This window comes from Populus euphratica, unplaced genomic scaffold (genome assembly GCF_000495115.2).
Source record: "Populus euphratica unplaced genomic scaffold, PopEup_1.0 scaffold20.1, whole genome shotgun sequence".
Classification (NCBI taxonomy): Eukaryota; Viridiplantae; Streptophyta; class Magnoliopsida; order Malpighiales; family Salicaceae; genus Populus; species Populus euphratica.
The window spans coordinates 170,421-183,808 of NW_011499854.1; the positions used below are offsets into that span (position 1 = coordinate 170,421).

The 13,388-nt window shown below is 32.3% G+C and overlaps 2 protein-coding genes across 2 annotated transcripts; both read left to right on the forward strand.

The window, feature by feature from the left end:
- Nucleotides 1-1,124: 1,124 nt before the first annotated feature.
- LOC105122445 (Haloacid dehalogenase-like hydrolase (HAD) superfamily protein) lies at nucleotides 1,125-4,085 on the forward strand. The gene is made up of 9 exons (XM_011021545.1): nucleotides 1,125-1,244; nucleotides 2,153-2,228; nucleotides 2,315-2,380; nucleotides 2,468-2,565; nucleotides 2,662-2,699; nucleotides 2,822-2,909; nucleotides 3,004-3,351; nucleotides 3,454-3,519; nucleotides 3,655-4,085. Exons 2-9 carry the CDS (start codon nucleotides 2,168-2,170, stop codon nucleotides 3,805-3,807), a joined length of 918 nt encoding a protein of 305 aa, XP_011019847.1. The 5' UTR covers nucleotides 1,125-1,244; nucleotides 2,153-2,167; the 3' UTR covers nucleotides 3,808-4,085.
- A 2,693-nt stretch (nucleotides 4,086-6,778) lies between these two features.
- Nucleotides 6,779-10,016, forward strand: LOC105122446 (NAD(P)-binding Rossmann-fold superfamily protein). The gene is made up of 7 exons (XM_011021546.1): nucleotides 6,779-7,164; nucleotides 7,966-8,234; nucleotides 8,328-8,364; nucleotides 8,454-8,551; nucleotides 8,762-8,823; nucleotides 9,380-9,503; nucleotides 9,649-10,016. The coding sequence occupies exons 1-7, from the start codon at nucleotides 6,927-6,929 to the stop codon at nucleotides 9,766-9,768; spliced, it is 948 nt and encodes a 315-aa protein (XP_011019848.1). The 5' UTR covers nucleotides 6,779-6,926; the 3' UTR covers nucleotides 9,769-10,016.
- The last annotated feature ends 3,372 nt before the right edge of the window (nucleotides 10,017-13,388 follow it).

A 13,388-nucleotide genomic window follows, 5' to 3' on the forward strand; every position in this document is an offset into this window, starting at 1 on the left:
TAATTAAAAATTAAATATTATATTTTTTTATTATTTTTATATAATGTTCTCGTACTATAAGCCAAGTTATGTATTTAAATGAATAACTTAAGTTTATTAGGGTTGCATTTTATCTTTTTTTAATGAGTAGATTTTTTTATTTTTATTTTTTATTTTAATATTATGTTTACTGATATTTTTTTAAAATATTTTTAAATTAATTAAAGATAAATTTCTAAATGTTATTTTAGAAATTATTTTTATGCCTTCATCATGATTAATTTTTATAGTTATATAAGAAGGGTACATTTTTCTTCCTTGTGAGAATATGCTCGCGGTGTCTAAATATTTTATTATATGTTAAGAACATTAACATTTTTGGCCTAGTACCAATCTAGTTTAAAACTATTTGGGCTCATTTAGGATGACAACTGGTTATCTTGCAAAATTATTTATGTCCATTTGTGAAGGAAGCAAGAAGTTTATAGTAGTATTTTTAAGATTTTTAATCTAGAAGCTTCTATTATAATGTATTAAGAATGGTAATGGCAAGGCAATCCCTTTCTTGATTTCCCGGTTACATTTTAGGATTAATATTTAAAAGAATAAATTTGTTTGAAATGAAATTTATTTTTCAATATCCTTGAAAAAAAAGAAAAAAAGAAGCAATGCCAGGTTAAGTATAATTTAAGCAGATTGTTCTATGAGTAGTGAAAGGTTTGGTTTTTTCTTACATGTAGAAATCCTCTCTGATTAGGTCTTAATTTACTTATTGTTATAAAATTATCTTAACCAAAAACTTAATTAAAGAGTGGTAATGATTTTAATTTAAAATTTAAAATTATTAGGTAAGGTATAAAATGATTTTATATTACTCTTTTATATAAAAATAAAATAAAATAAGGGTATAACTTGAAAAACCGAGAAAATGCTACCCTGCACGCAGTATTAGGTTTCTGTTCTTAAGTTTGTAACCAAAAGTACTACTATCTTCTTATGTCGGAGCCGTGAAGCCTTCTCCTTCTTTGAAATGCAGAAAGTACAACCACCTTTCAAATGATTACTCTATTTTTTTTTGGGATTAAATTAATCAAAAATCAATTTAAAAATGCAATCAAAGAGAGAGGGGCAATGTGGTTTTCCTATATAAACCCGTCTCTGCTCCTCTTCTTCCTCCCCCTCTTCCTCCTCCCTTCCTTTGCTTCTCAATCTCTCTCTGCTCCATTTGCTCTTCTTCTCATTACAACCAGAAATTTCATACAGAGGTATGATAATGACATTCCTCAGTCTTAGTCTTCCTTTCTTTGCTTCTCTTTAAGATTCTGGCATCTCACTGATGAAATTTAACTTTCATTTGACATGAGCCTCTTGTATTTCTTCTTGTTTAAGAACCCCAGAATTCTGGGTTGATGTTTGTTGATTTTAGGAAGAATTTTATTTTCATGATTTCGTAACAATCCACATTTTTGTTCCCTCCAAGACTGATAACATACCAAATATCAAAGAACTGGTTTTGGTTTCACAATGAGTTCTGTGATCTTGAAAAGCTGTGAACTTTCTTGCGATGGATAAAAATGGATTTTTCAGTTCTTTTCCGGTAACCCTTTCTAATAGAGTCAGTTTTTCTTATTTTCTAGCATTTGCTTTTTAACTCATTGGCTCTCTGTGAACCGCATAGACTTTTAATTCAACTCTTAAGAAAGTAGTATGAGTTGTACGTTTTTATCAAGTGTGATGATACTGAGGAAGGGTTACAGCATATGAAGTTGGCTATAAAATTTCTGATCAGGAGGACTTTATGCCTTTTCAATGTCAATAGTTTTAAGAGGTTGCCACAGAACTTCTAGCCTAATTTACTAGTCCACTCACTCATCATTCATGTATATCTTGTTCTTGTGGTTGTGTAATGTCCACTCATGAACAACGAGGATTTATTATCTTAACTACTTGGGATTGGTCATGGACTTCTCCACCCATCCAGAGTCTTGACTAGACCCTTCTTTCAATACGTGTGGTGCTCAAAGGAGTTGATAAGGACCTTAAAAAGTTTCCCCAGGCCATAACCAATGAGAATTTATAATTTCAGATATAAATTGAATCTTCATCTTAGCTTTGGCAGGTTTAAGATATCGTGGAGGTTAGTACTCACAACTTTCTATTGTGTGTTTTCAAGGTTTCTTAGATAAAAATGGAGTACGACGAACGCTACTTGCAGGCACAAACGCCAAAATATAGCTGCCTTCTGTTTGGTAAGCCTTTCATTTCTAGACATTTGGTTTACAGAGTCTAATATGTCCTGAGAGCATTTAATTGACTATCTTGCTTGGAATTGCAGATCTTGATGATACCCTTTATCCCCTTAGTTCCGGCATCGCAGCCGCATGTGGCAAGAATATTAAAGGTAAATTTTTAGGATTGTTTATTCTGGATGCTACCGACTTTTCTTTAGTCAGGATATCTTAATTCTAACATCGGTGTCCTTCCGTAGATTATATGGTCGAAAGGCTGGGCATAGAGGAGAGCAAACTCACTGAGTTGGGTAACCTTCTGTACAGGAATTATGGGACAACAATGGCTGGCCTCAGGGTATGGGATTTGAACTTCTTATCTCCTCATGACATCCCTCTTAAATCTGAGAGGACCGTTTTAATGGAATGATTTTGGGTGGTTCTTGTTTTGCAGGCAATTGGCTATGACTTTGACTATGACGAGTACCACAGGTAGTAACATCCCTCCTTTTCTGTTGTTATTGATAACTGGTCTTATTGATTGAAATAGATTCTGCCTAGCAAAAATGTGCATTCAATACGGTTGATTAACCGGTAATTTTCGTGTCTGCCAGTTTCGTTCATGGAAGATTGCCTTATGAGAACCTAAAACCAGACCCTGTTCTAAGAGGTCTTTTGCTTAGCTTGCCAATTCGAAAAGTCGTAAGTATTTCATTGTCATCATCATCAGTTAACTAGCATTTCAGAGGCAATCCATTTCCTTATGAGATCCCTCTCAATATTTTGTGCAAAACAGATCTTTACAAATGCAGACAAGGTACATGCTCGTAAAGTTCTTAGAAAGCTTGGCTTAGAAGACTGTTTTGAAGGGATCATTTGCTTTGAGACTCTGAATCCTACCCATAAGAACACTGTTTCTGATGATGAGGATGACATAGAATTTGTAGGATCAGTTGTTACTCCCTCTACAACTAATGGCTCTTACACAACTACAACTAGTGCTCCTGAAATTTTTGACATTGTTGGACATTTTGCTCAACCAAACCCCAACTCGGTATTACCGAAGACACCTATTGTCTGCAAACCATCTGAGGCTGCCATCGAACGCGCTCTCAAGATAGCCAATATTAATCCTCAGAGAACTGTAAGTAATAGCTTTCAAGATTCAAAAGTTTTGATCTTACGGGTTTATTATTGATGTAGTAATTTACTAATAATGTCATAAATCTCTGCTTTTTTCCCCCAGCTGTTCTTTGATGATAGTGTCCGGAATATACAGGCTGGAAAACGTGTGGGTCTCCAGACTGTTCTGGTAAGTCCTTGAAACTCATCATCAATACAGGTTATTCATTGCTTGAGTATCTGACACTGCAACTAAATTGTTTTTATTCTCCTCTCTAACTTAATAATTGAGTTTGATTCATGTAATTTGGTTAAATGAATGCAGGTTGGCTCTTCGCAAAGAGTTAAAGGTGCAGATTTTGCATTAGAAAGCATTCACAACATCAGGCAAGCACTGCCAGAGCTTTGGGAAACTGACATTAAATCAGAAGTTGGTTATCCTGGCAAGGTTACAGTGGAGACACCTGTCACAGCTTAGATTAGATGTATGTTGTCCTTATTAGACAGGGAAAAGAAGGAAAACAATGATGTGGGATCTCACGAGCCTCATTTCTCTATCTCATGTTTAAACGATGTAGATGTTTCGTTCTTATCGTAAATTTGTTAATAAAAGACGTGGGAGGGGAGGGATGCCTCTTTTCTTGGCTGTCTTTCGGTGCCACACATGCCAATGTCAATCGTCTCTCCTCTCTTTTTGGACGCCTTCATCACAGTAGCCATAATTAATTTTCAATCATTAATTCAAGCTTGGAACTCAATGTTTATCGTGCAAGAATAATAAAATATAAAGGCCGTTAGGTGCAGTGTTATCCAGACATGATCTAGTAACAGATACTATGCTCAAGATACTGCTGGAACATGACTTTGTTTAACTAGTTTAGTGCCAATTAAGATACGGGTTTCTCGCATTATTCAAATACTGCCGATAAGATAGATTAGAAGAAACAAGAAACTTGTGAAGCTTTTAGGCGAAGCAAGCTTAAGGAGTAAAGTTTCTAATGACAGCAATTTGCATCCTTGCACGAGCGGATGGTCCACTGATTTTGTGAAGTTGCTACAGAACAAATTCAATCTGGGAACGACCTTGATGCTGTAAAGATGCTACCAAACAGGATTCAAGTAGCCATGGATATGCTGGATGGTCCTCCCCTGATTGTGTAAAGTAACATATTTTGGTGTTTCCGTAGCATAATAGGTGGATGAAGCCAGAGAACATAACTGGAGTTCTTTCAAACTAGCTGTGAGGTTGATACCCCGGGCCAGGATGGTTGAGTCTCACCTGACTGCAGATGAAGTTACATGGTTATAAGTCTATTTGGAAATACAGTATAACTCAGGTTTTAATTTTTATTTTATTTTATTTAAAATTAATATTTGTTAGTATTTTTGGATTGTTTTGATATATTGATATAAAAATAATTTTTTATAAAAAAATATTATTTTTATATATTTTTAAATAAAAAACACTTTGAATCATACCCACAATTGCAATCTTTAAGATACCCTTAACACTTTGAATCATAACCACAATTGCAATCTTTAAGATACCCTTAACTCATCTTCAATGCTTTGATGATGAATAATCATTTTTCATTGAATTACCGAAAGTAATTTTTCTGAGTTGGGTTAGTTCACTTGTAGATATCACTCTGTTCGGTTTGGCAAAGATTCTTGAATTGATTTGGATTTTGTTATTTAGAAAATATATTTTAGGATTTGAAAATGGATTTATATAGATGGTTATGTTAGGTTTTAGGCGTTTGGAGAAGTATGTATATGTCTCCACCATGCCTTTTTCCCAGTTTTATTTAGTAGCTTGAAATCTAATGAGCATTATCACTTTCGGTCTAATATGCATCTTTTTGCACTATATAGACATTAATTTGAAGAGAACTTGAAGAAACATGTTGATAAACATTCACGAAAAGACTTGATTGAGAATATATATATATATATATAGAATTTGTACTGAATTGAATTTCTCCTAACTTTTATTGATGACAATACCTAACCGTAGATTGGAAATCAATCTCGTTTTGATCATTTTGGATGGCGTGTATTCTCCAACCCTTAATTCAGAGTTGTTTTGTGTATAAATCCCATCTTTCTGTCTACTATTTTAATCTATATTTAGCCTTTCTATTGATTTTCATCGAATCTTAACAATTGGATCCGTTGATCATCAGTCAAAACTCTATTTTCATCATATGAACCTTGTTTAGTCGTTAGCGAATGAAATAAGTCTTAAGAAAATTTGTGAGAGCATAAGAAACTGCAGGGAAGGACTGATATCTTGGGAACAAAGTCCAAATGCAACCGGAAGAGGAAGAGATTCATCTGATAGTGAAATTTGAATCAAGGGAGACAACTCCTAACCTGAAATAACTATGAATTAAAAATATAGCAGAATTATTAACTATACAACAGGACAGAAATATTGGAAAGGAGAGATCAACAATTGGACTCAAAATTCAATAGAAGCATCGGCAATAAACAACTGAAGCAAACAGCTTTCGGCTACCTCTTAAATTCTCATCAATCACTTTTAGAATTTTACGTTATTTAGAGCCTGATAACTTCTATTGGTACAAAACAGACAACACACACTAATTCTAAAAAAAAAGTATTTCAATTGGTTATATTTTAAATTTATTATTTAATGAATATTCTCAATATTACTGAAAATTTACATGGTTGTTAATTTTAAATTTTTTATAATTAATTAAAATAAATAAAAATTAATCCAAACAACCATTTTTTTTTAAAAAAAACATTGGATAAAGAAGACAAAAATGCAATGCCTATATTCCCATAATAATAATAATAAACTAACTTAAATTAGATATAAAAATAATTTGTATATATATGCATAAAAAAATTATTTTAAATATAGTAAATACAATGGATCTCTCATAGATTTGTATGTAATAGTCAAAGCAAATACAATGGTAATGATGATAATTAGTGCTACTAGACGGATTGATAAAAATAAACTCATAATCAGAACTTAATGATTGTAATGATTTATAGCAATTACTTAATGATTAAAAAAAAAAAAGCAACTGTGAATTAAAATAGGTGTTGATGTGGCAGCAAGAAGACCACAAGTCACGTTGATTTTACGTTCCCCCGCCCCCAAAATAATGATAAGATGAGTTTGTTGAAAAGTAAAGAGTAAATTATTCTTTAGTCCCTGTTTTTTAATGTAATTATAACTTAGTGATTAATGTTATTATTTATTATTCTTAACTTGAGGTTCCTCTCTTATAATACAAAAAAGCAAGATATCAGATTTGGAAATAATTAGAAAAAACCAACGAATACCTCAACAAGATGACAATCAACAAGAATGATGGGACTAATTTATGAGATTTATAAACAGAAGGTACTAAGTTATAATATCTTCAAGAAAGAGGGACTAAAGAATAATTGGCTCTGAAGGAAAGAAACGAACAGCTACCGAAGTAAAGGATAAGGAAAAGGGTTTGGTCGGCAACAAGCACAAACAATTTAACGGCCCAAAATAATTAATTGAGCTGCTCTCCGATGGAAACAAACTCAACGTCTCAAAGCCAGTTCTAGTAATATAAAATCATAATGACAACCACCGTCACCGTGACACGTGTTCCATTGATTTTCTCCGGTCATTTTCCTAACAATAAAAAGGGGTGTGCTTCACAATCGGCCGTACACTTTTTAGGTAGCAGTAGTCATAGCTCATTTTCTTCGTCACTGACAACAACAACGCGCATAAGGAGAGCAGGGTTCGCTGTATTAGCTTCAAATTCAATGGCTCCAAGCATTGTCCTTGTCACTGGAGCTGGTGGCAGAACTGGTACGATCTCTCTCGCTCTCTGTTTTCTTATATATGTTCTCTGTTTGGTTACTGGGATAGCTCTGGAAATGAAAAGGGCTAAGGATAATTGTATTTAAAAGAAAAAAGAATCAGGTGCATTTTCTGGGAACTTTTGAAATTCAGAGCTTTCTAAGAGTTGGAAAATTTAGGAATTGTGTGTGGTGGGTGGTTTTGGGATCTGGGGTTTCCTAGGTTTTGTTTTGAAGGTTAATAAAATAAAGATTATGCTTTTCTTCACTGTTACATCATCATTATAATAATAATAATAATAATAATTACTATTATTATTATTATCAGTTTGTGGCTTAGAGGTAAAGATATGTTTTGGGATAATGCAACCAGTGTTTTATATATTGAATTCTCTAATATTTTACAGCAAAGATTTTGCGTTCAAAATGAATGAGGTGATGCTTCTGCATAACATTTTAGGCGATTGAGGTTTTTTAGGTTTTATTATGGTGTGCGATCATCTATAAGTGCTCTTAAATTAATTTAGTTTTGCATGAAGATTTTACTCTGTTCCCCTTTTCCATGCTGTGTTGAATGACATTTGTGATTTTCAAATCTCCAAATGCAATGTCTATGAAATATTTGCAAAGAAAGCAGAACCAAAAATATTTTTCCCTAATGTTAAACAACATGAAATCCACAAAGCCAATTGGGTTAGTGGAAATCTGGATTCCTGCAATTATGTCTTGGAAAACAGTTAACTGCTATGAATTGTTTGTCACTATATGAATGTGTGTAGTTCCCTTGATTTGATCTAGACACCTTTGGCAGGTTCCATAGTTTATAAGAAACTGAAGGAGAGGTCTGAACAGTATGTTGCAAGAGGTTTGGTAAGAACTGAAGAGAGCAAGGAGAAAATTGGAGGAGCTGAGGATGTTTTTGTTGGGGATATAAGGGAATCCGAAAGCATCATTCCTGCGATCCAAGGAATTGATTCTCTGATCATCCTGACAAGTGCAGTGCCAAAGATGAAACCTGGGTTTGATCCATCCAAAGGCAGGCCTGAGTTCTATTTTGAAGATGGAGCATTTCCTGAGCAGGTAATCCTCTTTTTCTTTCCTCATAATTGGATCTTGATACTTCACTGGTTTCTCGATCTTGATGTTATTTGATGCTAGATTTTTTCATTTTAGGTTGACTGGATTGGTCAGAAAAATCAAATAGATGCTGGTGAGACCGTCGTCCCCTCTTGCATGTGATTCCATTTTCTTTCCTTGTATATCTATTATGTTCTTGCTGAATTAGATTTGTGTGAACAGCCAAGGCCGCAGGAGTTAAGCAAATTGTGCTGGTTGGATCTATGGGTGGAACAAACCTAAATCATCCCTTGAACAGTTTGGGTAATGGGAATATACTGGTTCGTGATCCTTTTCTATATTATTTCTAAAATGAACAACTCAAATTTTAAGTCCATTGTGTGTGAGCCTTCCACTCTGCATTCTAGAGAGATAGTTCTCTTTCATTTTGTTGGAGGACTTATCTTTGTTTATGTCTTCTGTCTTTCATTAATTTGTTTTTATTTTTGAGCCATCACAAGTCCAACTTAATTCACTCTATAATGTTTCAGGTTTGGAAGAGAAAGGCTGAGCAGTATTTGGCCGACTCTGGTGTTCCATACACAATTATAAGGTAGCAGATAAACTAGCTATCTCTGGTTGTTTAATATCAATCTATGTGGGTATATAGTATATTATGCTATATGTGAAAAAATTTCTGATGAATGATGTGTTATGATGGAAGTAGGTGGTCTTTAAAAGTAAAAAAATGGAATCATCCTGTAGAGGAGCACACCATTTAAAGTTTATGCTACCTGTCTCATTTTGTTTTTTCACGGCAAGTCTGTAACCTTATGAGAGAGAACACCCATATTATTCCATGACTATTTTCTTCATCCATTCAAAATATAGGATGCAAAACACAACTGCCACCTGTTCCCCAGGTAATCCGCCTAAGTTGTTTATTACCCGCTTCTCATTGGAATTCTAAACATGATCAAGTTCATAATCACATTCATCCCATCCTAGACAAAATGAATTTTATCATTGATCATATTTTTGTGCAAAGTTTAGATTGTTCATTAATGATTGATAGAAACTTTAGCAGCTCCTTTGCCACATTACTTTGTTGTCCTTCTGGTTTTTCTCTTTGCTGTAGCTTGCCAATTGACATGAGCTTCCATAACTAGGGCTGGAGGCCTGCAAGACAAAGAAGGAGGTGTCCGAGAATTACTTGTTGGAAAAGATGACGAGCTCCTTCAGACAGAGACAAGAACCATTGCTAGAGCTGATGTTGCAGAAGTCTGCATTCAGGTACTAATAATAAGAAATTGTCTACTTTAACCATGATGTTTCCTCAAAATCAATCTGCCTTTCTCCCATTGTAGGATTGAATGTTTGGGTTTGCTATTTCAAAGTACTGAGTCACATATGTTTCCCCTCTTCTACTTACAAACAGGCACTACAGTACGAAGAGGCTCAATTTAAGGCATTTGATCTAGCCTCAAAACCAGAGGGAACTGGCACCCCAACCAATGATTTTAAGGCTCTCTTTTCTCAAGTCACTGCCCGTTTTTGATTTGTGAAGGGCATTACTACATGAGATTTATGTGCCAAGTTTCCTTCAGTGTTGTTCGTCAAGTATTTTGAATTATGGTTAAGTGTGTTTCCAAGGATTTTAAACTGTCGTTCCTTTCCTTTCCCTTTGCAATAACGTATGAAAAGGCCAGTAAACGCAGGTAAACATAAATTGATGTATGAAATACAAGATGTATAACGTTGGATTATAAAGTCAAGTCTTAAATTAATACAACTTCTTTGCATGCTTGTGATGTTGTAACGTGGTGTGTATGAAAGATGATTAGATAGCCCAACACATATTATGCTACTAATTACAATGGAAATAGCAAGCTCCAATAACTGAACCCAAAGCACTTGGAGATTGATCCCAACACTTGAACTCGTCATCACCCAGATATCTATGAGATTGATCTCGTTATCGCACCAGTGTGATGGTCAAAAGGAATATAACTCCTCTACCTTGGACTCATTCTAGAAACAACTAACTAGGTTAATGATTCTGTATGGCTTTATCCACTGTCTGTGTAAATCCAGGGGGCCTTCGCATGTTTTCAACCCCCGCGGCTTCCCCTAGATATTGTCATTTCCAGCCGGCTTTATGAAAAAACAGAAGGTACGTTCTTCTCCATCGCGTTGTCATAAATCACTATCTTCCTGATTTCTTTTTCAAAAGAACCCCACACGTTTGCTTACATTTTCACCAGCTCTTGTAATTAGAGTCTAGTAAATTGTATACCTTAATTGTTGTGTGTTCCAATTTTTGAGAGAAACAGGAGAGGAGATTGGGATTGTTCAATGTTAATTGCCAAGTGCTTTTTTGGGCTTCAAAGACACGAGGAAGGACTACATGGGCTAGTGTTACAGGAAAGAGCGGAGTTAGAAATTTTTCCTATCCTGAACTGTTAAGTAGAGATATATAAATTATTTTTTAAGATCAATTATTAACTTTTATATATATATATATATATATGTGTGTGTGTGTGTATAAAATAAAGTTTTAATTCAAATTTAAAGTATATAAAATTAAAAAAATAAAAATAAATTACACTATCAAAATTGTATCTTTTCATAGTTTATAAAATAAAATTTATCAATGGTTGAATCTAAATCAATATCTTCAGTAATCTCTCGTTCAATGTAAATCATCATAAAATATGCTAAGAATTTATTTTTTATTTTATTATGAAACACAATTTTAGCATGTTTTATTGCTGAACATACTCGCTTTATAGTAGCAACAAAAATAAACAAAGTCAACATAAGATAAATCAACTTGTTAATCAAATGATAGTAATGTGATTTATTTTTTTAACTAATTCTCGACATAATTCAGAAATGGTAAATATATTATAAAAGTTCTTATGATAAATCACATCAATTTAATAATACTCTATCCGAGATCTCAAATAATACAATTTCTGTTCATTGAAATCTTCATGGTAAAATATCTTAGTAAGCTTGCAAATAATATCAACTTTAAATGATTTAAAGTTCTTCTTAGGTTCTAAAACAGAGCTAAGTACAAAGAATTTCAATGTTTCATTACTGAATCTAAAATTTAATTATTCTAACTAAAAATCTATTATTAAGTTAAATATATCATAATGATAATGTTGGTAAACTGTCACCGGTTTTTATTATTAATATAAATGACATGCAGTCTTTTTATACAAAGCATTTATATATGGTATATCAATTTTATATTGTGTGCAAACATATTACACATATGCAAGGAGAAAATCAAATCCGACATCTATCAAATTCAAAGCAATGCTTTATTAGTTGGTTAAAAAAAGATATAATTAAATCAATTTTCAAGTTCATAAGTAAGAGTTCTCTATCTTTTTCAAGAAGACAATATTTACTTTTTTATCTAATAAAAGATAAACTATTCATATCTAAATTTAATGAAAAATATTCAATTTTCTAAATTAGGATTTCACTAGTATCTTATTTAGGTTATTTGCTAATAATAATTTCATCTTCCCGATTAATATTTATCTTTTCTATTTTATAAGATTATTTAGTGTAAAAGCTCATAAATTATCGTATAAAATAATTAAATTTTAATAAGTGTATTAACAAGATGTAGTAATGGATGTCACAGGGAAACTAATTAGTTTTTTAAATTGTAACCGAACCAAAATTAACATATTTAATAACATCTTGCTTTTAATACCATAATATATATCGACTAAAAGTTTTAGTCTATGTATATGAAATCCAAAATAAATTTATATTTTTTAAAATATTAAAGATAAAGAAAAGAATATAATTTAATTATTGTTTTATGAAGATATTATTATAAATTTGTTGGATAAAATATAGATTATTTATATAAAAATTTATTAAAAAATTTAATATTTCAACTAGGTTTTTACTAAGTTGTTTTGGTTGTTTGCTAAGAATCATTTTGCAATGCTAAATAATATTAGATGGGAATATTAATGCCAAATTGGGGTTTTTTTCTTATGAGAATACATTTAGGAAAATTTAATTTAGACCCTCTAGAGCACTAATTTTTTTTTTCCAGAACTTATTAATTGTTGCATTTAATTGCCATATTTGTGTGTAAATTAGAGTTTTGGACACTGAAGGTTATGATTTATTTTTTTACCTGGGCTAAAGCCCATCTCAGCCTTATACACCCATTCATCTATGGCTAGGGGTACGAAGGGCTAGGATTAGGATACGCTATGATGCAGGTTAGAAAAATCTAAGTATTAAGTCATTGACATAACTGAGTTTAATAGATTTGGTTAATTTAAAAATATGATTAAAAAAAGTACAACAAAAAATCAAGTGAACAAAAAATAGCAATTATTAACTATAAAAAATGAGTAGTCAATACCATACTTAACAGAAGAAAAAAAATGGGTTGGAGACTCACCATTGCTTTGTCATAGATATCAACTCACCACTAAAAAGAGCTCATTAAGACAGTTCTAATGCTATCGTAAAAGGTTGCATGACAACATGGAAAGAGGTCGCATGCCTCGTTAGAACAACAATTCAAAAAGTAAATCAAATAAAATATCATAAAGTGAGTGTCTTATACTTATATTTAATAATTAATTTATTTTTTTTAAAAAAGAAGAAAAATAATGATGATATTGATGTTAGCAATGTTGGTAATGAAAGGGTAAATATGACATTGTTGAAAGTGAAATAAGTGAAAGATTTCGAAAGTGTTGAAAATAAAAGGTTAAATGTTTGTATTGTTGGAGGTGAAAGAATTAATATTAATAATGTTAGAAATAAAAGGGTCAGTGTTAGCACTTATACTGTAAATAAAGAGGGAGGCAATGGATATGAGAAAAATAAGAAAGATGATGAAGAGGGAAAAAATGGTGATTATATTTATGCAAATTAAAAGGATTTGAATTTTTTAATGAAGTTAAAGACGAGTGAATTGATAACCTAGAAGGTGATTTTTTTTTAGTAAAACTTTGGATGATGCCTTAAACTTCGAGAATAAATGAGGGTGAGTATGATAGGTTGAAGATAGTATAAAATTTAAGAGTAGTAATGAGGATGGTGAAGATAAAAGTGATAGGATAAGAAAGGGAAGAAAAGGAAGAAAAACATTGATTTAACATCTGATTTTATATATAAAAC